General features: G+C 42.5%; 2 protein-coding genes and 2 long non-coding RNA genes across 9 annotated transcripts in view; 3 read left to right on the forward strand and 1 right to left on the reverse strand.

Moving 5' to 3' along the window:
• LOC147156356 (uncharacterized) overlaps nucleotides 1-1,402 on the forward strand; it is an 8,463-nt gene extending 7,061 nt beyond the window's left edge. The window contains exons 2-3 of the long non-coding RNA XR_015091685.1: nucleotides 1,139-1,270; nucleotides 1,382-1,402. This is a non-coding gene — a long non-coding RNA (uncharacterized LOC147156356). The remainder of the gene's footprint in view (nucleotides 1-1,138; nucleotides 1,271-1,381) is intronic.
• Nucleotides 1-8,271, reverse strand: part of LOC147156357 (thrombospondin-2-like) — a 14,116-nt gene extending 5,845 nt beyond the window's left edge. For 2 of the 6 annotated variants that reach the window (XM_086064385.1, XM_086064390.1), the window contains exons 1-13: nucleotides 7,953-8,271; nucleotides 6,553-6,628; nucleotides 6,142-6,336; nucleotides 5,828-5,964; nucleotides 4,406-4,552; nucleotides 3,966-4,059; nucleotides 3,068-3,226; nucleotides 2,390-2,566; nucleotides 2,142-2,315; nucleotides 1,120-1,250; nucleotides 905-1,039; nucleotides 598-816; nucleotides 424-531 (exon numbers count right to left, since the gene is read on the reverse strand). In XM_086064385.1, coding sequence (XP_085920511.1) covers nucleotides 424-531; nucleotides 598-816; nucleotides 905-1,039; nucleotides 1,120-1,250; nucleotides 2,142-2,315; nucleotides 2,390-2,566; nucleotides 3,068-3,226; nucleotides 3,966-4,059; nucleotides 4,406-4,552; nucleotides 5,828-5,964; nucleotides 6,142-6,199 — 1,539 coding nt within the window. In that variant the 5' untranslated portion in view covers nucleotides 6,200-6,336; nucleotides 6,553-6,628; nucleotides 7,953-8,271. The remainder of the gene's footprint in view (nucleotides 1-423; nucleotides 532-597; nucleotides 817-904; nucleotides 1,040-1,119; nucleotides 1,251-2,141; nucleotides 2,316-2,389; nucleotides 2,567-3,067; nucleotides 3,227-3,965; nucleotides 4,060-4,405; nucleotides 4,553-5,827; nucleotides 5,965-6,141; nucleotides 6,337-6,552; nucleotides 6,629-7,952) is intronic. The other 4 variants (XM_086064387.1, XM_086064386.1, XM_086064389.1 and 1 more) reach the window with 4 other exon arrangements.
• Nucleotides 5,942-7,570, forward strand: LOC147156358 (uncharacterized). Its single transcript, XR_015091686.1, has 3 exons — nucleotides 5,942-6,013; nucleotides 6,255-6,311; nucleotides 6,560-7,570. It is a non-coding gene; the product is annotated as an uncharacterized LOC147156358 (long non-coding RNA).
• The window catches only part of LOC147156359 (proteasome activator complex subunit 4B-like), a 31,407-nt gene continuing 12,561 nt past the window's right edge, over nucleotides 7,909-26,754 (forward strand). The window contains exons 1-33 of the mRNA XM_086064384.1: nucleotides 7,909-8,266; nucleotides 8,861-9,001; nucleotides 9,789-9,905; nucleotides 10,007-10,051; nucleotides 10,133-10,282; nucleotides 12,592-12,655; nucleotides 13,192-13,266; nucleotides 13,337-13,459; nucleotides 14,701-14,793; nucleotides 14,960-15,138; nucleotides 15,838-15,924; nucleotides 16,001-16,187; nucleotides 16,275-16,364; nucleotides 16,936-17,000; nucleotides 17,090-17,240; nucleotides 17,321-17,419; nucleotides 17,611-17,680; nucleotides 19,377-19,444; nucleotides 19,835-20,038; nucleotides 20,827-20,984; nucleotides 21,221-21,316; nucleotides 21,387-21,442; nucleotides 21,521-21,577; nucleotides 21,678-21,733; nucleotides 23,028-23,126; nucleotides 23,214-23,276; nucleotides 23,422-23,517; nucleotides 23,649-23,780; nucleotides 23,873-24,082; nucleotides 24,160-24,287; nucleotides 24,361-24,414; nucleotides 25,576-25,705; nucleotides 25,853-25,934. Coding sequence (XP_085920510.1) covers nucleotides 8,061-8,266; nucleotides 8,861-9,001; nucleotides 9,789-9,905; nucleotides 10,007-10,051; nucleotides 10,133-10,282; nucleotides 12,592-12,655; nucleotides 13,192-13,266; nucleotides 13,337-13,459; nucleotides 14,701-14,793; nucleotides 14,960-15,138; nucleotides 15,838-15,924; nucleotides 16,001-16,187; nucleotides 16,275-16,364; nucleotides 16,936-17,000; nucleotides 17,090-17,240; nucleotides 17,321-17,419; nucleotides 17,611-17,680; nucleotides 19,377-19,444; nucleotides 19,835-20,038; nucleotides 20,827-20,984; nucleotides 21,221-21,316; nucleotides 21,387-21,442; nucleotides 21,521-21,577; nucleotides 21,678-21,733; nucleotides 23,028-23,126; nucleotides 23,214-23,276; nucleotides 23,422-23,517; nucleotides 23,649-23,780; nucleotides 23,873-24,082; nucleotides 24,160-24,287; nucleotides 24,361-24,414; nucleotides 25,576-25,705; nucleotides 25,853-25,934 — 3,631 coding nt within the window. The 5' untranslated portion in view covers nucleotides 7,909-8,060. The remainder of the gene's footprint in view (nucleotides 8,267-8,860; nucleotides 9,002-9,788; nucleotides 9,906-10,006; nucleotides 10,052-10,132; nucleotides 10,283-12,591; nucleotides 12,656-13,191; nucleotides 13,267-13,336; nucleotides 13,460-14,700; nucleotides 14,794-14,959; nucleotides 15,139-15,837; nucleotides 15,925-16,000; nucleotides 16,188-16,274; nucleotides 16,365-16,935; nucleotides 17,001-17,089; nucleotides 17,241-17,320; nucleotides 17,420-17,610; nucleotides 17,681-19,376; nucleotides 19,445-19,834; nucleotides 20,039-20,826; nucleotides 20,985-21,220; nucleotides 21,317-21,386; nucleotides 21,443-21,520; nucleotides 21,578-21,677; nucleotides 21,734-23,027; nucleotides 23,127-23,213; nucleotides 23,277-23,421; nucleotides 23,518-23,648; nucleotides 23,781-23,872; nucleotides 24,083-24,159; nucleotides 24,288-24,360; nucleotides 24,415-25,575; nucleotides 25,706-25,852; nucleotides 25,935-26,754) is intronic.

Here is a 26,754-nt window from a genome sequence, read left to right on the forward strand (position 1 = left end):
AATGTATACAGCGAAGCATCTTAACATTACTCGCAGGCATATGCTCTTCCTATGCTGCAAAAAAAAAAAACTTGATCGTGACTTTTTCCTTCTACTCTCTAAAGTGGCGACAACTGAACAGTATATCAGACCGTGCGGAACCACACTGCCGCTAAGTGGCCAAATCGTGTACAACATGAACAGCGCACCCAATAACGGCACACACAAATAAGGGCAAGACGGTATGAAATAATTTTTACAAAATCGATTTTGGGACATTTAAATCGTAGTAAATGAGAATTGCAATTCTTATGAGAATTGACAATTAAAAAAAATTTTTTGGGCACACCCCTTTAAAAGACCCATTTCTTGAGTCAAAGTTGGGTCAAATTGACCATTTTTGAGAGTGTGTGTGCATTGAAATCCTCCAGTGCCTAAGCGTACTCGTTCATCGACGATGTCATCGTTGTCGTCATCTGAATCGCAGGCGTCACCTTGTCCGTCCATGTCGAGGTCCTCCTGTCCGGAGTTGGGCACGGAGGGGCAGTTGTCCTGCAGCCAATCAACAGTTCGGTCACGGGGTTTGGGCGGCAGAATGACTTAAAGCTTATAGCTTACCATTTGGCAGTGATATGTTGCGTTCCTCTGGCAAGTCAGTCTGCCGTTGGGCCATCCGTCCAGATCGCCGTCCTCGCCGCAGAGAAAGCCGTCGCCTGCAAAGCCGACGGCGCACACGCACTTGTACAAGACCGCCGACGCCAGGCCAGAGTAGAAACAGGCGGCGTGCTTGTGGCAGGCGTGCGTGTTGTCTTTGCAAGGATTGTACGGAGCGCACACCTGCGACCAAAAAAGTAGCCCCGCATCAGGATTGTCGCTCAACCCAAGGCAAGTCATCCATGGAGGTCCAAAAACCAAAAAAACATACCTGCCGGTTGTTTTGGGCTTCCTTTAGGCCGAGGCCGAAGGGCTGGCTGCCTTTGTATCGAGGAGGGCAGGGAAGACAGTAGAACCCGGGGTCTGTGTTCACACACTCCGTAACGCACACTCCCTGCACTTCACACTGCAGAAACAAAAGCAGTTTCACGCCGGAGACTCGTCGATGCCCCCTACTGGCACTTTATCGACACAACTCTGCTTCACCTCGTTGTCATCTTCGCAGTGAGTGCCGTTGCCGTGGGAACCCAGGGGACACGGCCCGCACTGCCACGAGCCGTCGCTGACTGACGTGCAGTGCACCCCGGGAAAGCACGGCGTGGACCGCAGACACGGGTCTGAAGACAAAATAAAAAAGGTGAATCCCAAACAGACAAGATGATGTGTTTGTATCATTGAAGCCTGATCTGCAGTCCAAATCTTACAGCAAAAGGTCTTATTTTTAACAGTCTTGTCCTAAATTTTCCAGAAATGAAAGTGGGACGACATAAGAGCCATGAGGCACTCCATCATCAAGTTGAATGGGAAAAAAAGAGTTAGTTCTAAAGGTGAGTGTTGAAACATAAAACAAAGATATTAAGGCTAGGGAATTTAGTGCAAATTTGCATTTTTTCAGGTGATAAATATAAGGCCCGACCGATTAATCGGCCTCCAATTATAAGCGGCCAATTATTGCCCTTCAATTAAGCCAAATGGCCGATTATTTTCCCCTTTCTTCATTGAAGAAAGCCAAAGTTTCCGACGCTGTGAAAGTACCCTGAATGCACCATTTTGCTTGCGCAGCATTAGCAACTAGCAAGTGTGTAGCGTATCTTATGCTGGTTATTCTGTTGTCCCTAAGCGTCCTTTAAGCTGTTTAATGACACCCCAGTAAAACTAAACGCATGACAATAAGAATTACATCCACTGTATATTTCAATACAAAACATGCTTCGTTCTTAAAACATTACTAGCCTAGCGCTAATGCTAAAAGTGAAGGGACGATCCCAATCAAATGCTAACAGGAAGTTAGCGTTGACTTTGAGAGTGTTTTTCCTTCAAATAATGAATATTCACACACAAATGCTGTGGGAACACAATTGTATGCATTAAATATATGTTTTTAAATAATTGGCAGATTAATCAGTAATCTGTATTTTTTTTTTCTGCCAAAAATCGGCATCGGCCTAAAAAAATGCATATCGGTCGGGCCCTAGATAAATACAAACGAGATGTCGGGAGGTGTTTACCTAAAGGACAAGGTCGTTTGTTGCAGGCATCGTAGTCCAACGCATCCCCAGCACAAAGCTTCCCGCCATATTGCGGCGCCGGGTTCAAACACTTTCTCTCTCGACTCAAAAGACCGCCCCCGCATGACTTGGAACATTGGCCCCACTCGGACCAGGATGTCCAGCCTCCTGGAACTGCACATAAACGAACGCACAAACCACTTGTCAGCATTTTCCCACCCGACGTGAGCTCACCTGGTTGCGCTCACCTGAGCAGAGTGTGTTGTTGCAAGGCTTCGTCTCCGCGGCAACGCCCCCACATCCTCCCGATCCCTTCCGCGGCGATGGATCGCCGCAAAGTCGGACGCGTGCGATGCTACCGTGTCCGCATGTGGTTGTGCACGGAGACCAAGGGGACCAAAGACTCCAGCTTACGTCAGCATGTGCTAAACACAAAAAAATTTTGGGGCAATTATAGCTTTACTATCACAAATAGATAGAGAAACAAGTCAGCCATTTTGTTTTGAAGTGACCATTTTAGGCTCAATTGCGGCTAAATGTAGGCCACGTGTACTGGATAGAGTCAAATTCTCGGCAATTTCATCTTGTCAGTCTATCCGATAGACCGACAAGATGAAATTGCCGAGAATTTGAGTTCTTGTGGGCAGAGCATGACGACAAAGTTTAACCGTCTTCTTAAGAAATCGTGCACGTGGCTCCCTAAAGCCGGCAAAATTCTCCAAACATCACAACCTCACCACATGCATATACAAGTCATAGAGCAAAAAACATGTTTCCAATTAGGATAGTCATCTCTCAAATGCATTTTGAGTTGTTGAACGTCTCACGCGGAGCGCTCGCACGATCGGGCGTCCTTGGGCGCGCACGTGCGCCGCCAATCACAAGGAAGACGTCCAATAATTAAAACCCGAGACGGAAAAACGTACCGTCGCCTTCGCACGTGATCAGCGCGCAGCCGCGGGTTTGAAGCGGCGGGCCCGGGCAGGACGCCGCGTTGCAGGAGCGGCCCCGCCGCTGTCCGCCGCGGCCGCAGGTGGACGAGCACTCGGTCCAGTGGGACCACTGGGACCAGCCGTCTGCTTGGTCTTCACAAAAGGACGCAAAAAAGAAAATGCACGTTTGGGAGGATGGCTTTACTTTTTGCAGTTTCTCGGACAAACCACAATTCCGTTTAAAACATGTCATTTTGAGGTTCTGTTTCGGTTTGTAGAAGGTTCTTGTTCTTGTTTGGGGGGGGTGGTTCTGTTAAATGGGAAGTTCTGGTTTGGGTTGTTGGAGGTGTTTTTGTGTGGGATGTTCTGATTTGGTTTGGGGGATTCTGCATGAGTTTGGTGGCAGGTTGGGGTTTCATTTAAAGGGGGTTCTGGTTCTGAAACATTCTGTAAAAAAAAAATTTCTATTTATGTTTATGGAAGTTTCCAAATTTTTTAAGTGGTTGTTTCTGATTCGGTTATTGAAGGTTTTGGTTGTTTTTAGCCCTGCGATTGGCTGGCAACCAGTTCAGGGTGTACCCCGCCTACTGCCCGAAGCCAGCTGGGATAGGCTCCAGCAACCCCCGCGACCCTTGTGAGGACAAGCGGTACAGAAAATGGATGGATGGATGGGTTGTTTTTAGTGAGAAATTCAATTCCATTTAAGTCTAGTGTTCTGCTTATGGAATGTTGTGGTTCCAATATAAAAAAAAACAAGGCAGGTTCTGGTTTTCTTAAATGGGATTCTCTTTTTTTTTTTTTTTTTTTTTTTTTTGACAGTAGGTTCTATTTAACTGTGGAGTGGGCGAGCATCTTGTGATTGTAGACGTTTTGCTGGTAAATGTTGACTCACTCAGGCAGACGGGGCAGCATTCTCCCTCCGCAAAGGACGGATTGACGCAGGACACCGGAGCGCAGGACGCCTGATGACACAGCACCCTGCCGTACTAGACCACAGTAATCAAACATGGAGCAATATGTTAGACCCCCCCCCCCCCCCAAAAAAAAAAAAAGTTTTGCCAGATGTTACTTTGAGGAATGAGATCATGACAGACATAATCAAGTAAAAGAGATTCTGGGAGGACGCATATTAAAGAATAAGTGCTGTACAGAAAAAGGATAGCATGGAACAGATGTGGCGGACAGAACATTAGCGTTCGCTGTTTCTAATACAACGAACCCGATTTGCAGCGTCTTAAAAAAACGGTTTAAGCATTTGAATATTTAAGAGCATTTTTTGCGGCAATTTTTTTCCCACGCAAACCGGCAACGCGGTCAATGCGCGGGGCCGACCTGGCAGGCGCAGGAAGTGCAGCCGTCCACGTCCCAGTCCTCGCCGTGCTCGTACGCCCGTCCGTCCTGCACGCACGTGATCTCGTTCCCGCCGCCGCTGACCCCGAGTCCGGCCATAGTGACGCGCATCTCTTCGTTTTCTTTTAACTGGCGAGACAAAAAACATAGAGACGGAGTTTCATTGAGGCGCGGCGATGATGAAGTGTTCTTAAAATGTGAGGGTCCAGCAAAAATATTTCCAAGGACGTGTACCCCCAAATGACTTACTTTTTGTAATCTTTCAACATAAATTTGCCCGGCACAACTTTTAATAAAATTGCTAATTATTTTTGCAGACCTCGCCGGGGTCCCAGTTTGAGAACCATTGGTTTCGATGTACCATCAAGTTCCGAAGCGTTTTTGTGCCAAGACGGAGGATTTTAGTACTTGTTCCATTTGCGCTGCTTTCTTTTCGGGCCGCATAAACCTCAGCTTTGGCATCAGCTGAGCACAAAGTCTGACAAAGATGTCAGCAGTGGGCATTTTCATGTGTTTCCAATCAGCCCTCCCGACCAAAATGTCACTTTTTCTGTGCTGGATTTTTAACTCAAAGTGAGTACAAACAAGAACACCCAGTACGAGTTTGTCACAATCGTACGGTAAAAGGACTTCTCCTGGTATCTAAATGTAATGTCAAAGTGATAAGAAATGTGCAAATTGAATGGCATTTTTAATGTTTATAAACATGTTTTACCATTTAAAAAAAAAAAAAAAGTATAATTTTTTTAGTATCACTTTTGTTTCTAATTTTAATTTTCCATCTTTTGATAAATTGGTTTTATGCTTTTTAAATAGGGTATATATAATTTTTTTTCATCATTTCTTATTTTATACATTTGAATTGAAGAATCAATCAGTGACATACTGTGTCAAACATATAGTGAGCTGTAACTCATGGAAAATATTTTGTTCAGCTAAGAAGCCCGTGCAAAGCATTTTGGGGAGAAAAAGTGGTGTGCCATCAGTGTTTTGTTGTCATTTTTTTTAGCTCCATTTGTGGTGGTATCTAGTGAATTGTTTACCAATAAAAAGATATACAGTAACTTAAAAGAAGAAATTATTTACTGCAAATAAATAATGGTGCACATAAATGTAATAATCAAAATAAAGTGTCCTCCTTTGGATCATAGTACAGATCTTTTCTCAAAATGAATTGAGCAAATAAATCTTTAAAAAACAATCTTGAAATCTATTTAATAATTAAAAAGAAGACAACTGCTGTGATCAAGTTTCTTCTTTTTTTTACATTGATGCTACTTTTTCAAATTTCACGCGTAACCCCTGAAGTGCCTTCACGTACCCCAATTTGAGAACCACTCATCTAAACCCTCTTGATGAAAGGAAATGAAAAAAAATATGATATATAACAAATATCCATCTGACCAATCCGTCCAGGTCTTCCAGAAGGTTTCCGGTGACCACTCGCATGTCGTGGATGTCGGCGAGCAGCTGCACCAACTCCTTGCACGGGGGGCGACACACCGCTGACGTCACGTTGGACACGTCGGCGCAGCGCACACCTGTGGACCAGAGCGCGTGCGCGCGCGTGTGCGCGGTACACTTCATGAGGTAAATAATGGCCAACAACAACAATACACATAACCACAACATGAAGACCTATTGGACAAGTAAGCAGAGTTTTAGGAATCACTGATTCGATGACGTCACTATCTAATGAAGTGTCAAGGGTGCGGTACCTGCGCACACAGCGGCCGCGTAGAGGAGAAGCCGAGAAAAGGCCGGTAACCCGATCATCGTCCCTTTCCACGTTTAAATCCCTCGCTTATTTCTTCCCCCGTCGCCTCCTCAGCATCTGGCACGTCGGCGCTGGTTGGGTCCGCAGCAAACCGGAGAGGGGAAGAGCTCTGTGAGTTCAGGCCAAAGTTGTTACACTTTGAGGAGGGAGAGAGAGAGAGAGAGAGAGAGAGAGAGAGAGAGAGAGAGAGAGAGAGAAAAACAGAGAGAGAGTCTTATTTAATTTTTTACTTTTTTTTATCATTAAGCTTGTCAATCATGATTATTTGGTTTTGTGAGCCGAGCATAACTAATTGGAAATGGATGTTATCGCACCAATGGCAACCCCCCCCCCCCCCCCGACAAAACCGCACTTTTCAGGGGGTCCATTATCAGGAGCAGTTCGACAGGTTATCAGGATCATCGTCTCATCTTTCTCTTCTCGCTCTCCTGCTGAGTGAAATATGCATCATCATCGTCATCATCATCGTCGTCGTCATCATCATTTACGATGAATCACTTGTTCCATCAGTCCAGACTGCAATGAAGCGCACAGACGTGCGCACGCGTGCGAGAATGCCAACAAGCACACAAGCACGCGCGCACGCCAACATATTTCAACAAATACACGACAATCGGCAAACCTTTATATTGCGGCAAGGCGCCCATTTTTACATGAGAAAAATCTCTCGTGACGTCACCGAACAAAAATCGTAATGAACTCATTTTGAATTGACTCTCATATTTACTTTGTGGGGTCTGTTTAATTGAATACAAAGCTGATATACTCGCAGCAAGTATACTTTCTTCTATGTAATTGTTCTGCCTGTCACTATACATGACTAGCAAAACTGCACCGTAAGGACACAAGTAGTCAGACAAAGGCCTCTTAATCAATTAATTAATTAATCAATCACGGGCCTGACTAGTCCACTGGGGCCACGCTTAAATCCTATGGGCACCGCAACGCTCCTAAGCATGTTGTGGTCAGAGAATTACACGGGCTTTAGAGTAAAAGGATTGACAAGAGAGAAACTCCAGAATAGAGCTCTACCGCAAAAGACAGTACGTTGGAAAAGGATGAGGAATTTTATTAATAACTACTTAATAAATGCTATAGCAAAGAAAGACTACTTTCACTTCACTTTTTTAAAACTAGGTTGATGTTAGTGAGTGAGTTGATCCAGTCAGTCAGTTCAGGGTTAGTGAGACAGCAGCGAGACAGTAATCCAGTTAACGGGCCATGATCCTAATATTCTACAGATTAACCGAAACACGCACGCTCAAGGGGGATTCTGGGATATGTAGTGCCGAATATTCACTTGACAGTAGCAAGCGAGTACCGTATAACACGTTCATCATGTGCATGTCAAGTTGATTTTCAATTAGTGATGAAAATTCACGACTGATGTAGTAATAAAATGTTTGTTTATATATATATATATATATATATATATATATATATATATATATATATATATATATATATACACACAAGTATGTTCTACTTATGGAGAGAGAGTGAGTACTTTTTGTCACCATGATGGTTTGGGTAGTTTGGGTCAAATCTTTTTGGCGCGCTGGCGTCGTGCGTCATGACGCAAACGAGATGACGCAGCACCTGCCACCGCGGCTCAGAACGGAAACGCTAGCCTCCAGCACTAATGCATTTACAGTATACTGGAGTTTACCAGCCGGCTTTACTCAACTCAATTAGCCGTGACACACTTCCAACCCCCCCCCCCCCGCCCCCCCTCCTCGGCCGATCACATGCCTTCCGCCCTGTGTCTCTCCCCTGGATTAGTCGCCCAGCTAGCCAAAGCACTTCTATGACAGCACATCGGCTCTTCTCTCTGCGTCTTTACGCGACGAATATTCGGATATGACCGTCGGTGGTGCACTTTCCGCCGGCCCTTCCGTGGTGGTCCCTCAGAAGGAGCTCGTCTATAATGGGCTGCTGCCGTACGCCGACCGGCTGGACAGCGAGGCTTCCGAACTCTTGGCGGACATCAAGTCGAACCTGTCCAGAGCTGTCCTCCTCCGGGAACTTTGGCCCGGGGTCGCATTCTGGTGCAAGAAACTCTTCTCGTAAGTACCGGAAGTCAAACGAATTCACTTGCTACTTGCTAACCGGGTAACTCTTAGCTTAAGCTAAACTATTTGGAAATAATAAAGATAACATTATATAAAGATAACAAAATATTTGTGATAATTATCGTTTACCTTGGGTGTCAATTCAATAATTATGAAATAATTGTAATTCGTTTGTATGACAAAGTCTATTTTTACCCTCGTTGATTGGCTGGTAGAAATTACATCATGTACAGGTGGCCATTTTGAAGAGTCAATTTAAATTACCCAAATATAATTCTCTCAACCAGAAATTTACTGTATTCATTTTGTAATGGCTTAAAAGAATGTTTCATTTCTCCACGCAAGATTTTTAGCCCATTTCTTCCATTTTACTCTTAACTCAACCCGCATATGTTTACAACTTGAAAAGCTAGTTGTACTTTTTGCTAATGAATTGTTAGCTTAGAGACCAATAATATACCTTGAGAAGTGACATCATACTGTACTGTACATGTCGTCTTTGACTAAATGAATCAGTGACAGGAAGCAGGGAGCACCTATTGACCTTTCAGTGTGGCCCTAACCTCACCTACTTTCGCCTCCTCACAGTTTCCTGAAGCTCTACGGCCGGAAGTTCAGCAAAGACGACCACATTCTTTTCATCAAGCTGCTCTATGAGTTGGTCACACTGCCCGGCTTGGAGCCTCACATGATGCAGAGCTACGCCCGGCTGCTCATTCAGCTCCTCAAGTGGGTGTCGCTTAAACTAAAAAAAAACATTATAAAATAATATGAACCCACCAACACAACTTTATTCTTATAAAAACATTTTTTTTTTTTTAAATTTCCTGAAATGCAAGCATTCCACCTGACAGCGCCCACATTTTACATGCAAATTTAACTTTAACATTTACAAATCTTCTCCTGACCTGGGCCATCGGTCCATTTTAAAAGCCAACTGTGGCTTTTAAGCACCAACGTTTGCCCAGCCCTTGCTCGAAAGTGAGTTGTCGCCAATGTGCGGTTTACGCACACAATGACGTCCCCTTAAATCAGATGCCACTGTCGCGTCAGCATTCATCACTTGGCCTTTGTCTCGAGGTTGTTGCCACGACGACCGCATCCATCACTCCGCCATCGCATCTTCACGTATTCGCCAACGACTTTAATGCATGGCGCCGCGGCTCGCAGCAGGAAGACGGATGTCTTTTTACTTCAATCCGTTGCTCTTCCACCGTATTATGGCTGATTTCTCCAAATCTTTCCAATGAGCGTCTGCTCCTCATTTGCTGGACGGAAATAGTGGCGGGTCTGGCATGTTTTTTTTTTTTCAAGGATTTATGCAGTTAAGTTCAGGGGCAAAACTTGGCAAATGAGTACTGCGCAGGCCGAGTAATAAGCCATTAAATTGTGTGCCAATTAAACAGTGAATTCGATTTTTTTCCCCTTTGAATATTGTTTAGAAACCCTCCTGATCTGATGTCATAGCTCCAAGAAAAAGGGCAACTAGTGAGTACAAATTTTCCTGCCCAAACAGGAAAAAGGAACTTCTTTCAAGGGATGACCTCCAGTTGCCATGGCGACCACTCCACCAGATCTACGAGAAGGTGGTCCACTCCAAAACGGAGCATCTGGGTCTTGTCTGGTTCCCCAAGTGAGCTGTGCTGTTAATCAAATGACATGACAGTGTTGATGATGTGTTTTACAGTCCAATTGAATGATTTTCACTTACTCTCACTTTCTGTTTTTTTCAAGTTCACTGGATCACATTTTGAAGGCTTTGGTCAAAAGTTGCAGACCGTAAGTTTTGTTCAGAACTATGAACATCAGCATCTTTTCGCTTCTCCTTGAGCGGCCTTATCAATGTCTGTCTTCTTCCAGGTACTTCCCAGCATCCTCCACCAAGGAGATGCTGGACGAGTGGCGCCCCCTGCTGTGCGTGTTTGACACGGTCATGCAGAAGGCCATCGGCACCATGGAGCTCTTCCTGCCCACCATCATGCCCCCCGAGGAGCACGAGCAAGGCTTTCGGTGGGTTTCGCGTTGCTTGTTCTACATTCGCAAATGCATTTTTTTTTTACAAATATATTTTACATTAAAAAAATTTTTTTTTTTTTTAAAGGTATTAATGATACATGACAAATAATGAAGTTATCAAATTCATTCTGGACAAAATATTAACTTTTTACTGCTGAAAACGGCTCAATGAGTATCCCTTTAACGTTGTCATTAAACATCAACATTTAAAATTAAATTTCTCATTTTTAATTGGAAGTACTCCTTTCAAAGCATATTTATCTTTTGTAACTGTTTCATAATTATTCAAATAAATGTTGGCAAGATATTGAGCGTATTGCACAATATTTTGAAAACTCTTTTCCCCCTACATGCTGGCTGGCTTTCCACTGTATTGTCCGAGAAGCTGTTCCTGTTCCAAATGAACAATAAGTACCCCGTCACCTTCTGTTGGCTTCCTTATACGTCCAATTTAAAAGGAGTGAATTGAGGAAATGGAGTTGTAAAATGTCAACAGATGAGCTCGTAACGGGCTTTAAATGTAGCCTCTAACTAACCGTGAACTCAAGTTGACTTCACAGAGCCACAATTCCTACTCTGAGGGAATGAAGTCGCTGTTCACGTTTTAATTGAATTAGCAAATGAAGGGAATTCAGATATTTTGTTTCTTAACACATTCTACACGTTTGATTAGATGATTGCGGAAAAACGTGCAATGACTGAGAATAATATATGTGTATGTGTAAAACCATTTTTCACTTTTCGTGATTTTCTTTTGCTCATGGCTAAAACGGTGCGTAGTGACAAACTCTGCTTCCTATCTAGCTTTGCCTACACAGAGAATTTGTATTTTGTTCTACTTGATATCCAGTGTGTGGAATGGAGGGGATTCGGGCTGGCTTTTGACAGTGCCTCGTTGTTGGCCGTGAGTGAGTGCAGGTCATGGAGAGAAGGCAGAAGAGCGAGAGGGAATTAAAAAGAAGCAAGCCAGCATGCGGGACAGGGGCTTTGTTGATGTGGCCGCTTAAGAGTGCCTCGTTGTCGCAGTGTGGATAAACCCCTGCGATGACCCAGTGAGATGTTTTGCAGCCTTGGTGGGAGGGGCTTGATTGACAGTTGAGCGGGGGGCGGGGTTTCAGCTTATTCAGTGGACATGCCCACAACATCTGTGAGCACAGACAATGGATTTGTTTATTAATTTTTTTTACTTTTTAGAAGCCTAATTTTATAAACGTGCCAATTTTTGTAAGCATTCAAATTTGGCAGGGTTAACAACACTCTTCGCTACGGCGTGTCAAATTTAGAGGACATGTTTATTTTCACTTTACAGAGACTTTGAGTTCCTGGCGGAGCTTGTTGGATCGCTTCCTTGTAAGCCTGTGAACAGATCTGAACATGCATCATGTCTTGCAAAAACCGCAGGCACCTTTGCGCCATAAATAATATTCTGCCCATCAATCCCGACTCCCTCGGTCACGTCGGGCTAACAGCTGGATTTCTTGGAAAAGCTCAAGCAACCCCCCCCCCCCCCAAATTCCCCGAGAGCTCTCAGTGCATTTCTTCACCATGTTTGGCCTTTTCGAGAGACATTTGTCTGCACCAAGTCTTGGACCAGCTTCCCGCAGTACATCACTTTTAATACTTTCTGCTTTTACGTTCCGCTCCACATTTGACAGTTCGGAGGGAGGCAGCTCATTTTTTATTGGGTTGGAGATGAATGGCAAGAATTTGTTGGTAACGTCAGGTGTCGTATGTGTGTGTGTGTGTGTCTGTTTGATATTTTCACAAAATGCTGTGCAGCAACCTTGTAATGTAGGTAGGTGACAGGCGGCATACTTTTTTTTTTTTCAAAATGTTTTTTTTTTTTTTTTATTAAAATGTCTAAATCAAAGTTTCAGAGCTTTGTTTTTCATGATCACTTGTTGGTAGGTGTAATTTGTTGGGCACTCTATTTTAAAAATGACATTAGCATGACATGCGTTATTAGCAAAGCATAATGATTTTTTTCCCCCCATGCTAGAATAAAGTGTAACAGCACATCCATGTCAGTAGGTGGCAGTGGCGCTCTTATTATTTATTTATTACATTTTAGGCAAATTGATGCACTTCAAAATTGAAAGTAATAATGATAAAAATATTTTATTTTTTCTAGGGGGAGTAACAGAAAATAATTGAGATTAATTGCACTAACCATATATATAAATTTTTTTAATGCATGTAACAGGGTTACTACGCCATTTTCTTGACAACTTGGGCAACGGACTCAATCGCCCCACACAGCAGAGAAAGGAACAAAGTCATGCAGTTGTTTTTTTTCTTTTCAGGCTGTGGTTCGATGAATTAATGGATCTTTGGTTGTCGGTGCAGAATCAGCCGAGCTGGGAAGGGGTGAGATAAAAACACACAATCACGCACACACTTCATTGGCAAATGCAATATTTATATTCAGATTGGCTGCAATCGATGTGCTCGTTTATTCCCCATAAACCTGTGCAAATATTACCTTTCTTTTTTTTTCCTTTTCTCTTTTTTTTTTCTTTTCTTTTTTTTCTATTTTTAAGAGCTCAGTATTGTTCATTTGGAAATGTCATCATCATTGCTCTTTTTTTTTTTTTTTTTTGTGTGTGTGGGTGAGTATGTGTGTGTGTGGGTGAGTATGTGTATGTGCGTGCGTGCGTGCGTGCGTGCGTGCGTGCGTGCATTTGTTAGCTCACCAGAAAACCTATTAGAAAAAATCTCATACCGTTCACCTAAACCGACCACCAGGAGACCAGTGCAAATATTTCCATGTTATTTGAGCCACGAATCACGCTGCCTCTTCCGTTCCACATAAATGATGGAGTCATCTGCAGCGACGCGTGTGGTTTAGTCTCCGCTCTTCAGACTGCTCCGATTTAAGCGTTTGTGTCGCGTTTTTCCCGCAGCACTTGGTCAACCTGTTCGCTCGCCTGGCCAATGACAACATCGGCTATGTGGACTGGACCCCTCATATCCCCACCGTGAGTTGTTGCTGGAATCACTTCAATCGGGTTCAGTGTAATGGCGAACGTTTGTATTTTGTGCGTTTAGATCTTCACCAGGATCCTGCGCAGTCTGAACCTTCCCGTTGGCGTCAACCACATGGTGGCGCTGCGCTACCTTACCAACTCGTACGATATCGGACACCTGGTGCTGTGGATCACAGCCCTGCTGGTAATTTTGCTTTTGAAATTTGAATGATACTTATTAGAGGTGTCAAGATTGATCGAGCAAACATCAACAGCAATTATTCTCTGGTTTTTGTTGTAATCCATTAAAGCCGACTGATTACCTTTTGTGTTGAATCAAAGTAAGACATTTGCAAACATCTGCTTTTATTTTTGGAAAACAATGACTGAATCAATTTCCTAAAGGTTGTCAAGTACATAAATCCATCTCATGTGATATTACTTAATTGTTTTTATCTGATTTTTTTTCACACAAAAAAGATCCAATAAATAACTATAATTGGTAGCAGCAATTGTGGAAAAAAAATCTTATATTACACTTAAATGCAAAATACATTTGATCAGATTTTTTCAATTAACTACTTTGCTCCCCCCCAAATAACTTTCTATTTTAAATATTGCCATGGTCCCACAAACGCATTTATACGTTTTTTTGTTTTTTTGTTTATGCTAGCGGTCGCTTAAAGCAATGGTAGTTATTACAAAAAACGGCCAGCAGGTGGCAGAGTATAAGAGATCAACCAGGGCCATGTTGGGAAAAAGCTATTGATAATGATGAAACTGAGCTATATTCTAATTATAATTGCTGCAAAACGGAAACAGATAGAGAGATACTTTTTTTTCATGATTAAAGAAAATACTTTAATCTTTCTGTTGGTACGTTCCATGTTTTTATAGGAACAGAACAGTTTTTATGGAAATAGAACACAATATTCTGTAGCCTTGAAAAATCTGTCAAAATGTAGTAAAACTGCTGGGAGCGAAGGGAGTTGCTTCAGTGAAAATGGCTGCCAGTTAAGGATGGAATAAGCGAAGAATAATCGATTATAAAAATGTTTGATAATGACAGTCCTAATTTATATATTTTACAAAAATGAAATAATAAAATAGAATACAGTGGACAACTGCTTGTTTGCAGATCAGCTCTCACAAATTCAGCAAATTCTATTTTTAACTGTCCCCGTGTTTTTGTTCCATTTCCATGCTTATTACAATTTTTTTCCCAGAAGTTTATTTTTACTGCAATTATTTAAAAATGCAATTTTTATGCCAATTATAAGGAATGTCAATTATTCTCAGTTTTCACTATTCCCGTTCAAACTCAGTCTTTATTCCCTGTGAATTCGAAATTGAGCTCCCGTTATTCACGAATTGAAGAAAAGTGTGGCAGTGGATCTCGTGAATTGGTCAATTGAAGTTGGGCCACTGACTTCTTTTGACGTGCAGGGTGGACCAGGAAATCCGGCGCAGAAAGAGTTGACCCGCCTCTTCAACAGCATCGCCTCCTTTTATCATCCCTCCAATCACGGTCGCTGGCAGGTTAGCATCCGCCCCAAACACACGCACACACATTCAGAGTGTTAGCTACTCTGCTTTTGATTTATAACCTGTCGTCGGGAACTTGGCTGATTCTCAGCATCATAATGAAGTGCACGACTTTTGGACGATACCCCTTAAAATTGAGAGTGCGTGTTTGTGTAAACAGTCTCGCCTCATGCGCCTGCTCCAGCGTCTGCCGGCGAGCGTGGTGCGCCGGGCGCACCGCGAACGCCACGCCGCCCCCGGCTGGATCACGCTGGTGCCCGAGAGTCTGCGGCTGACCGACGAGGATCTGCAGGAATTCACGCGCAGCCTCACAGGTGCTGCGCTGCTGGCCATGTTCAGGTATTGTCAAATCTGGTTTAGATCCAAATTGAAAAAGTGACAATTTTGTTTACACTTCAATACCATTTAGCAGTCATTCGTTATCATCGCTAATTAAATATATTTGATCCAGATCCAGTGCATATGAACATGTTAAGTAGGATATTTTTTGTTGTTGTTAAAACTGTCAAAATTGGATCTGATCCAGATTGGAAAGTTGAATTCACACATTTCCTTCAAATTGAATAAAAGGTCATTTGTTACCTTGGACAATTCAATACATTTCACCCAGTTCCGTCTTGTAGAATTCTGTTCAACAATTTTTTGGGTTTGTTTATGGTGGCTGTCAAATCTGGATCAGATCCAGATTAAACTTGCAAATGTCCTTCAAATTGAATGCAATGAATCGATCTTCAATGAAATGCAGTTCATCCCGAACCGTAGAACGAGTCGTATAGTTCCTTTTGCCTTTTCAGTTTGATGTCAAACCTGGATCAGATCTAGATTAAAACATGGCTATTTCCTTACAAATGAATACAAATCAGCAGTCATTTATTAGCATGTACAATGAAACACAATTTCTTCCAGACCTGTTGGGACAGTTTGTTGAAACAGATCTCAAATCTGGATCCGATCTAAATTAGCCTTCGAATTTCCTTCAGATTGAATAAAGTGTAACGGATGATGTTGCAATTGAGTATATAATCATTTGACGTGCAGTAAAACGGGCAGCACGGATGCCGCCTTCGCCCTGCAGAACCTGGCGCTCCTCACGCCACAACTTGCCATTCCGCCTGTGCTGGAGAAGTAAGTTTTCCGATCGCGACGCCATTTTTTTTTTTTTCCCGTTTTACGCATATGTGAGCCTTCCGCCGCGACGCAGAACGTACGCGGCGATGGAGACCCTGACGGAGCCGCACGCCCTCACCGCCACGCTCAGCTGCATGATCGGCATGACGCGAAGCCTGGTGGCGCCCGGCGAGCACTACCCGGAGGGCCGCCTGCACGTGCTGCCCCTGCTCATGGGCTCGCTGCCGGGCGTGGACCCCAACGACTTCAGCAAGTGCATGGTGAGCGCCGAGTTTGATTTGTCATTGAACCATGAGAGCGTATTGACTTCGGTGGCTGTTTTGACAGTTTTTTTTTTTTTTTTTCAGATCACGTTCCAGTTCATCACCACGTTCACCACGCTGGTGCCTTTGGTTGACTGTTCGTCGGCGCCATCTCGACACGGCAATCTGTCGGAGGTTCGCAGCCAATTTAGTCACCAAATAGAACTTGCGCTGAAAAGGGCCACATTTGATTTATTTTTATGTTTATTTTTTTATGGTCAGATGTATCAGGCCATTTGTAAGTGAAGTAAAATAAAAATTTAAAAACTCCAATATATCTTTTTAAACTTACTAAATTAAATGCAAAATTGCTAAATGTTAACGTCAAATTATTTGTTTTACTGTTTTAATATATATATTTTTATTTTTTTTACAAAAAAATATTAATTAACCAATTATAGAGATCAGTTAATACAAACTAGGAAAGAGTTTTTAAGAAAAAAAAAAGAAAAAAAAAAAGAAGGGAAAAAAAAATAAAAATAAAAAAAATAATACAAACTAGGAAAAACAGTTTAACAAACAACACTGGTCAATGGCAGATTTGAATCAGATGTCCCTAAAGATATTTTTTACTCTTATTTCAAATGTCAAGCCGCATGGAATCAACAACAAATGCATCTCATGCTTTAAACAAGCCACCCTGCATGCACATTAGAAATCAACGGCTCAGCTGACAAAAAACAAGCGTCTCGCTTCTGCTTTCCAGATCGAAAAAGAGTTGTGTTTTGCTTCCGCTGAATTTGAAGACTTCGTCTTGCAATTTCTGGACAGGTAAGTTCAACACTTGTAGTTTTTGGATGTTTCCTGTCGCGTTTTTGGAGCAGACCGAGCGGCCCCGCGTGTGTGATTCGCCCGCGCAGGTGCTTCGCCGTGATCGACAGCAGCGCCCTGGAGCAAACGCGAGACGACACGGAGACGGACACTCAGACGCAGCTGGAGAGCCTGGTGGAACTGGGCCTGTCGTCCACCGTCAGCACCGTCCTCACGCAGTGCTCCACGCACATCTACATGGTAGCGCGTGCGCGCGCACACGCACACGCACACACGCGCCAAATCGAATGTGACACTTTTCTTTTGCTTTTTTGTGTTAGGCGGCGCTGCGGAAAGTGTACAACTTCGCCACCTCCAACGTCTTTGAGACGTGCGTGTCGGGCAGGATGGTGGCGGACGTGTGCAGAGCGGCCGCAAAGGTGAGTGCGGGCGGGGCGCGGTGTTGGTCATCTTCTTTACCGAGACTTTTATTCCTCATTTTTGCTAAATAATCGATGCATTTTTCATCGTCTTGTCATTTGGCTACAATTTGCCTTGTGCTTTGTTGAACTTTCTTTTCTAATTCTCAGTCAAGTACATACATAGAATGCGTTGCCTTTTGTCTTTTCAGTGTCATCCTGCCGAGTCTCTCAAACTCTTTGTACCGCATTGCTGCAGCCTCATTTTCCGAATAACTGAAAGTCAGTATGACATTGGGTTTGTGTGTGTGTGTGTGTGTGTGTGTGTGTGTGTGTGCATATAAATTAGATCAAGCTTTTTTTTTTTTTTTTTTTTAAAAAAAGAAAAGATCAAGCTTTTTAATTAATATATGCTTATTGTCCAACAAACATGTGCAGAGTCAACGAGTTGTTATGACGCTGTCAGCTTTCGCTGATTGTGACTGAAGTCTTGGCTTTTTCTCTCTGCTACAACACTAATATTCAATGTCAATGTGACACATTGCACATTTGACCCCCCCCCCCCCCCCCCAAAAATGAATACAACACAATTACATTACTACTATTCAGTCAATTTTCAGTGCAACTACTTTTTGGGGGGGAGTTTAAATAAGATGCCCATTGTGTCACTGCTGTGTCATTATATTCAAAATATATATTTATATATATGTTAAACCTACAAAAAATATTTATTATTAAAAGAAGAAATCAACAAAGCCAGCAGGAGTTTTATCGTTTCTTTTTTTTTCATTTAAAAGAAAAAACACTTTTAAACTGGACAATTTATCAGGTGGGTTAAAAAAAAAAAAGGCGCAATTATTCATAAAAGACCAACAGATTGTCACAACAATTTAATACTTTTTTTTGTTGACTTTTAAACTCTGAACAGGTCATTTTGACCCCATCATGTAAGATTGAGTTGTCGTATTCACAAAAGACAAAATATATATGTTAAACCTACAAAAAATATTTATTATTAAAAGAAGAAATCAACAAAGCCAGCAGGAGTTTTATCGTTTCTTTTTTTTTTTCATTTAAAAGAAAAAACACTTTTAAACTGGACAATTTATCAGGTGGGTTAAAAAAAAAAAGGCGCAATTATTCAGAAAAGACCAACAGATTGTCACAACAATTTAATACTTTTTTTTGTTGACTTTTAAACTCTGAACAGGTCATTTTGACCCCATCATGTAAGATTGAGTTGTCGTATTCACAAAAGACAAAATATATATGTTAAACCTACAAAAAATATTTATTATTAAAAGAAGAAATCAACAAAGCCAGCAGGAGTTTTATCGTTTCTTTTTTTTTCATTGAAAAGAAAAAACACTTTTAAACTGGACAATTTATCAGGTGGGTTAAAAAAAAAGGCGCAATTATTCAGAAAAGACCAACAGATTGTCACAACAATTTAATACTTTTTTTTGTTGACTTTTAAACTCTGAACAGGTCATTTTGACCCCATCATGTAAGATTGAGTTGTCGTATTCACAAAAGACAAAATATATATGTTAAACCTACAAAAAATATTTATTATTAAAAGAAGAAATCAACAAAGCCAGCAGGAGTTTTATCGTTTCTTTTTTTTTCATTGAAAAGAAAAAACACTTTTAAACTGGACAATTTATCAGGTGGGTTAAAAAAAAAGGCGCAATTATTCAGAAAAGACCAACAGATTGTCACAACAATTTAATACTTTTTTTTGTTGACTTTTAAACTCTGAACAGGTCATTTTGACCCCATCATGTAAGATTGAGTTGTCGTATTCACAAAAGACCAAAAAAATATTCATGCAAATTATTAATGAGAAGCAAGTATAGTCTCCTTCCATTCATTTGGTAAAACATCCTCCGGTGAATCTGTAAATCGAAAACTCAGCAAAAAGTATTAAAAAAAAAAAAAAAAAAGAGATCATCTTATTGTGTGTGTGTGTGTCCAGACGAAGATCTCCAGAGTGAAGAAGAGCTGGATAAAGAGTTGCTGTGGAACCTCCAGCTGCTGTCCGAGGTGCGTGCGTGCGTGCGTGCGTGCGTGCGTGCGTGCGTGCGTGCGTGCGTGCTAACCACTCGCCCAACCTGCTGCCCCTCAGGCATCCCGAGAGATGATATTTCATCTCTGTTGAAAGTTTCTAATATTGCTTGAGAAAGATGGAGGGTTGGGGCCATGGGGGAAAAAAAAATGATGACCACGCGACATTTCTTGCAGCGGTCCCCCGGCGTGCCACGAGCTCGTAAATATCAGGCCACTTTGTCGCTAAGCAGAACATATTGATACCTTCTCTGTTGTGTTTTATTACTCCTGGGAGGAGAGCGAGCCAAACGCTCTGACTTACTGCGCTGCTTCCATTTTTTTAATACGCTGCCGCACAATGCGCGCGCGCGCGCTTTTGTGTTTCAGGTGACCCGCGTCGATGGCGAGCATCTGTTGAGGTACGGGGGCGAGCTGGAGCGCGTCCTGAGCTCGTGCGCGCGCCTGCGCTGCAAGCGGGCGTACGCGCTGGCCGCCGTCCTGCTGGAGCACACGCTGCGCTCGCTCTCGCTCGTCTACCCCACCGAGTACCGCAGCGCGGCGGGGGGCTTCCGCCACGACCTGCCCGTGCGGGTGGGTCACTCTTTCACGCACTCGCTCTCACTGTTTCCATCAGCCTTTCACCTACTCTCTCACTAACGCTCTTTTTAACGCTCACCCTTTCACTTTCTTTCACTCACTCTCTCACGTAATCTCTCTTTCACCAAGTCACTCTCTTTCACCCACTAGTTTACTTTTTCACTCTATCACACGTTCACTCACTTGCTCAGTCACTCTTTCGCAACCGCCCACCCAGTAGCTCACTCTCCCACTCACTCTTGTGCACCCTCACTCGTTCACAAACTCACTCTTATCTTTCCCTCACTCTTTACTATCTCACTTTTTGTCTCTCACCCTCTTGATCTGTTCTAGCTCACCCACTCTTTTGCTCACTCAGTCACTTATTCACTCACTTGCTCCTCAACTCACTTCCTCTTAAAATGTATTTCACTTTTACTCACTCGCTCACGCTTACTTGCGCTCACTCTCGCTCACTCTCGCTCTCACTTATTTTCCTTGTCTTTTCACTAACACACCTACTCATTCTTTCACCAAGTCCTTTACTCAGTCACTCTTTCACTCTGGCAATTTTTTTACTCACTCACCAGAACTCTATTGTCTATTTATTTCTATTTCTGGGTTTACAAAGATGCAAATGCTAACTTTTAATTGACTTTTATTGTTGGTTGTAGAACTGCTGGTTACTGACGCATATTCAACCATACGCAATTTTTCTAAACATACCAAGAGTTGTTGGGTGAACTTGACAACTGTGTGACCTGAAAAATTCCTGCTCATTTTGGTTGCGGTTCTTGGACCAGGATTGGGGTCGGCCCGGCGATGTTGCCGCTTTGGGTCTGTGCTGGCACGTGCCCAGCCCGGAGGAGGAGAACTTTGTTTTCCGGCTCTTGTCCCGCCTCCTGAAGCCCGAGCTGGAGAGAATCAGGGGCCACGTCTCTGGAGGCCAGCCAATGAGCAGGTGTGAAAAAAACAATCCTTTTGATGCATTTGACCTTGAACCTTTTCCTTGTGACATAATAGGAGGCTTGAAGGAGCCAAGAGAGGGAGGCAGCAATAGCAACAATAACTGCAAAGCTAATGCAATTCATGTGTTAGAAAGCTTCTAATTAACCAGATTTAAAAAAAAAAAAAAAACGGATTTCTTTATGTAGAACGCATTTTCCCCCAGGGTGTAATGTGCGTGTTTGTTCACAGGGTGGAGCTGTTGCAGAGCCTGGCCATCGTGCAGCACTGCCTCCTCGGGGCGGGCAGCCTGCTGCCCCCGCTGGATGGACCTCACGTCGCCGACCTGTGAGTGTTGCCGACGCGCACGCGTCAAAGCGCACGCGCGGGACCCTCAATGCATGCCTCTTACCCTCAGCGTGCCCTCCATGGTCAACCTGGGGGAGTTCAAACTGCACATCGGTGTGGAGTACGGTGAGAAAGCACAAACAATAAGCACGTCCGCCACTTTGTGACCTCGCTCATTTGTCACCCCCCCCTGCGCTCGTACAGATGATTCACGCGAGAACTACCGAGAGTCGATCTGCCGCACTTTGCGGCTGCTGCTGCGTGAGTCGACACACACATGCAAAAAAAACCAAAAAAAAAACACACACACACACACTCACTGCATGTTACTGTAACGTGAGCCTCTTCTCCCACCAATCAGATCACATTCTGGAGCACACAGAGGACGACACCAAGTCACTTTTTGTCATCATTAAGGTGCCTTGTCTCTGTTATTACCTCCACCAAGGCTGATGTTCTTGTTTTGTAGTCCAAACTGAGTTGGATTATGATTTTACTTTGTAGTTAATCGTTAAAACTTGATTCTCTCTGGTGATCATTTCAGATATGTATTCGCATGCATGTGAATTAATCAAATAATAATCAAATTTGATTATTGCTGCTGTCGAATAAAAGTAATATAGAAAGTTGTATTTTTTAATTTGTTTATTTAAACACTCTGTCTAAAAATGACTACCTAAATACATAAGTTTACATATTTTATGCATCAATTTTTTTAGGCCACACCCATTAAAACCAATTAGATTTGTATTTTATGAGCTTGATCACAGAACGAATTAACTCATTCACTCCCAGCCATTTTTACTGAAACAACCCCCTTCGCTCCCGGATGTTTTACTGGATTTTGACTGATTTTGCAAGGCCCACAGAATATTGGGTACTATTGCTATAAAAACATGGACGTTAACCTATCAAAAAAAAAAGAATAGAGTCTTTTCTTTCATCAGGACAAAAAGTACATTTGTGTCTGTTACCGTTTTGCAGCAATTAGCATTAGAATATAGCTAAGTTTCATAATTATTGACAAATCTGTTGAAAACACTGGCAAAAAGAGCTTGTTGTAACATGGCCCTGGCTGATCTCTTATACTCTGCTGCCACCTGATGGTCATTTTCTTTATTAACTACCATTGCTTTAAGCAACCTCTTCAGGTCAGAAGCTGCATTAGAAGCCATCTGTATGTTCTAGCATTAAAAACATTTTTTTTTTTTAAACAACGTGTTAATATGTTTTTGGTAATGGAGGAGAAAGTTAAAAAAAAATTATTTACTCGTTTTTGGGTTTGAATGAGTAAATTATTTGCATTTGATAATATTCAAGTCTAAAATGTAGAAAAGTACATGAATTATTTTTATGAGTTCATTAATGTATTACTAAGCAAAATATATGAATTTGAAAATGTCACCCGTGTTCTTTTCCTATTTGCGCAGATAGATGTTATGTACAGAGCTTAACAAGAATTAAGATCTCACAATGGACTCAAAATGGCACCACCTGATTAAATGTTCACTAAATTAGATGAAGAATGGATCAACCAAACAACGCTTAGTTAATTCTCTTTCATCCATTTGTATGGGAATATACGAGGAAACCAAAACTCTTATTTTTTTTTAGCCTTTAGGATCCTAATAGCAAGAAAGCCTTGTCGGAAAGTCCTCAGTGGCTTCCTGATTAAAATTATGACACAGCCTTTGTTGCCTTGCCGCTGCAGATCATCAGCGACCTCCTGTTTTTCCGAGGCACACACAAGAAGGAGTTTGACTCCCGCTGGAAAAGTTTCACGCTGGTCAAAAAGTCAATGGAAAACCGGGTGAGCTGCCTGGCGAGAATTGCTGTCGCCAACGCGTTTTATCACAAATAATGATTTGTTGTTGTTGTTGTTGTTGTTTCTGCACAGCTTTATGGGAACAAGCAGCACAATCGGGCGCTGCTCATCGACCGGGTCTTGCTACAGCACGAGGTAGTTAGTTCGCATAAGAAAAAATGTCATGACACACAACCAAACAAAAGTTGACCCAACTGGTGGACTGAATGAATGGACTCAATTAGTTCAGTTGGCTAATCTAAAAAATATACTTAATATGACTTTATGATTTGATGAAAAGATGAGGAAACTGGTGGTGGACGGCAGCGAATACAAAGAAGTCCACCAAGAGCTGCTGTGTGATCTGCTGCTGCTGTCGACGAGCACTTACAGCCAGGTACACACACACACACACACACACACACAGTTTGTTTTACGAGAGTATCTTCACACATTTTATATTGCAGCCTTATTCCAAATTGGAATCATTCATTTTTTATTATTATTTTTTTTTTCTCCCCCTTGCAGGTCCGTAGCAAGGCCCAGAACGTGCTGACCACCGCGCTGGCAACCTACAGCTTCTCATACCGAGACCTGATTCCCCGAATCGTCCAGCTGCTATCGCCGCAACGCGCCGCCGGCACACAGCAGCAATTCAAGGTATTTGTGCAGTTTTAGATGAGGACCCTCGTTCGTCGAAGGGTGATTTCCTTGTAAAGTTGTGGGATTGTAACCTTCATTCCACCCTCAAGGGGGCGCTGTACTGCCTGCAGGCGGCACACAGCGGCGTGTGCTTGGCCGGCATGCGCGACTGGGACTGCGTGGGCGCCGTGTGGCCGGCGCTGGTCCGCTGCGGACTGTCGCCCGCCACCGCCCTGGACGAGCACTCGGTGGGCCAACTCCTGGACGACATCGTCGACCGGATCCACCGGCAGCACGACACCATCGGGATCTTTTTCACCGTGAGTCGCCCTCGGCGTGACCGCGTTGTTGAGTTTTTACAATCGAGCTCAAGTCTGCCCGCTGTCCCATTTTTCAGGTGTCCGAGAGCTGCGTGGAGATAGCCAAGCAAATGGTTCCGCCGCAGCAGACTTTGGAGACCCCCTCTATTGAGGAGCTGAAGGAGGGGCTTCAACGGCAGCGAATCAGAAATGTCGTCAATGCGCGGTAGGAGACGTATAATATCATCATCTTTCATCAGTCGGAGTAACTACATCTAAATGTGTTTTTGCTTGTTTAGGAAATATGAGAAGCTGGTTAATGACTTGTTGGACTGCCTTGAAGACAGAGAATTGTGAGTGTTAGAAGCAAATTGAGGCCAAAAAGGGGTAGCAGCAATCTTTGGAACGGTGGTTGTCGAAGCTTTTAGCTCACTTAGCTCCACCATTGTTGTTGGACTTTGGGCTTAGTCCCTGTGAGCCGGGACTTAAAACCCCAGACCCCTCATATCCAAAGTTAGCACTGAGCCATCCAGTTTAATGACCTTTTGTGCACGTTTAGACCCTCAAACAGAGTGAGTCGCCTCGGCAACAGCATTTCACACACACACAAAAAATCCTAAATGCATAAGTGGTGCTACCAATACGCTGAAAAATAAGTTTGTAAATGACGTCAGGCTTGGACTTTCATTTAATGCGTGACATTTTGACAAGATAGGATTATAACCGAAATTGAAATGCAGTAGCGTAGTTTAAAGTTTAAAAATAATAATATTTGGTACACGTACCACACTTTGAGAATCACTGCCTTGAAACATTTTGCTTTAGTTACCAGCCTGAGTAATCATTCTTTATCCTATCACAATATTTGAGACAAACTTTTTTTTTTTTGTGCTCTGTGTAATTATTCACATACAGACCGTAAAAAAATTATTTCAGCAGTGGACAACGAGGGGAAAACTCACTTCACTTTCAAACAACACCAGAAATGACAATTTTAATATAATATATCTTAGTCGACAGGTATTTGTCCTCCATTCTCTTTTTTTTTTTTTTTTTTTTTTTTTTTAAGAGCTCAGTATTGTTCATTCGGAAATGTCATCATCATTGCTCTTTTATTTTTTAATTTTTTTTTATATATATATATATATATATATATTATTTTTTTGTGTGTGTGGGTGAGTATGTGCGTGCGTGCGTGCGTGCGTGCGTGCGTGCGTGTATTTGTTAGCTCACCAGAAAACCTATTAGAAAAAATCTCATACCGTTCACCTAAACCGAACACCAGGAGACCCGAGGGGACCAAAGAAAACCAAGGAAGGTGAAATCCAGCACCGACCAGACACCCCCCACCAGAACTCCTCCCCAGCCCAAGAAACATCCAGACCCCAACAAATCCAAAAAACATAAAATCAGGGAGGCCTCAAGAGACCAAAGGAGAGACCGAGAAAAGGAAGGAAGGAAGGACAGACGAAGCCGCGTTGTCCTCCATTCTCATTTGCTGTCTTGTGATCCAGGCCCTGGAAGTTTGAGCACACGGCCGCCGACCTGCTGTCCATCCTGCTGAGAGATGACCACCCGCTGCCGCCGGACGCCGTCCTCTACTTCACGCAGAGCCTCATACATGACTCCATTAGCATACGCAAGGTCCACCTTCATCTACATGTCATTAGAAACAAATTGTTGGAATTTTAGCAATGGCCTATTATGACCGCAGATAGTGAGTTTTGTCAGCTAAAGCGTCACTGTTTATTTCCTTATGTTATATCCAGTATTATCTTCTTTCTCTCGTAGGTGGCAATATCAGCAGTGGCTGGTATCCTGAAACAGCTCAAAAGACCAAGAGAGAAAATAGCAGTCAAGCCGTCTGACATTAGTGAGTAGCAGATGCATTTGATCAAACAGGACGGTCAAACAACACACATACGAAATGAAAACATTCGCAAGGAGCAAATCTAATTTCAGCTCCACACTAGGCCAAACCTATTAAAACCATTTTGCATTTCGTATATTATGAGCTTGAAGTCATTCACTCCCAGCAATTTTCACTGACGCAACCCCCTTCGCTCCCGGCTGGTTTACTGGATTTTCACTGATTTTGCAAGTCCTACAGAATATTGTGTTCTATTGCTATACATGCAACCTACCAAAAGAAAGATTAGAGTCTGTTCTTTCATCAGGAAAAAAAATATATTTGTATCTGTTACCGTTTTGCAGCAATTAGCATTAGAATATAGCTAAGTTTCATAATTATTGACAAATCTGTTGAAAACACTGGCAAAAAGAGCTTGTTGTAACATGGCCCTGGCTGATCTCTTATACTCTGCTGCCACCTGCTGGTCATTTTCTTTATTAACTACCATTGCTTTAAGCAACCTCTTCAGGTCAGAAGCTGCATCGGAAGCCATCTGTATGTTCTAGCATTAAAAAAAAATTTTTTTTAAACAACGTGTTAATATGTTTCTGGGAATGGAGGAGAACGTTTAAAAAAAATATTTACACGTTTTTAGGTTTGAATGAGTTAATTATTTGCATTTGATAATATTCAAGTCTAAAATGTAGAAAAGTACATGAATTATTTTTATGAGTTCATTAATGTATTACTAAGCAAAATATATAAATATATGAATTTGAAAAAAACATTTGTATCTGTTTCCATTTTGCAGCAATTAGTATTAGAATATAGCTAAGTTACA

This window comes from Leptonotus elevatus, chromosome 20 (assembly GCF_054856555.1).
Source record: "Leptonotus elevatus isolate MCC_2025b chromosome 20, RoL_Lele_1.0, whole genome shotgun sequence".
Taxonomy (NCBI): Eukaryota; Metazoa; Chordata; class Actinopteri; order Syngnathiformes; family Syngnathidae; genus Leptonotus; species Leptonotus elevatus.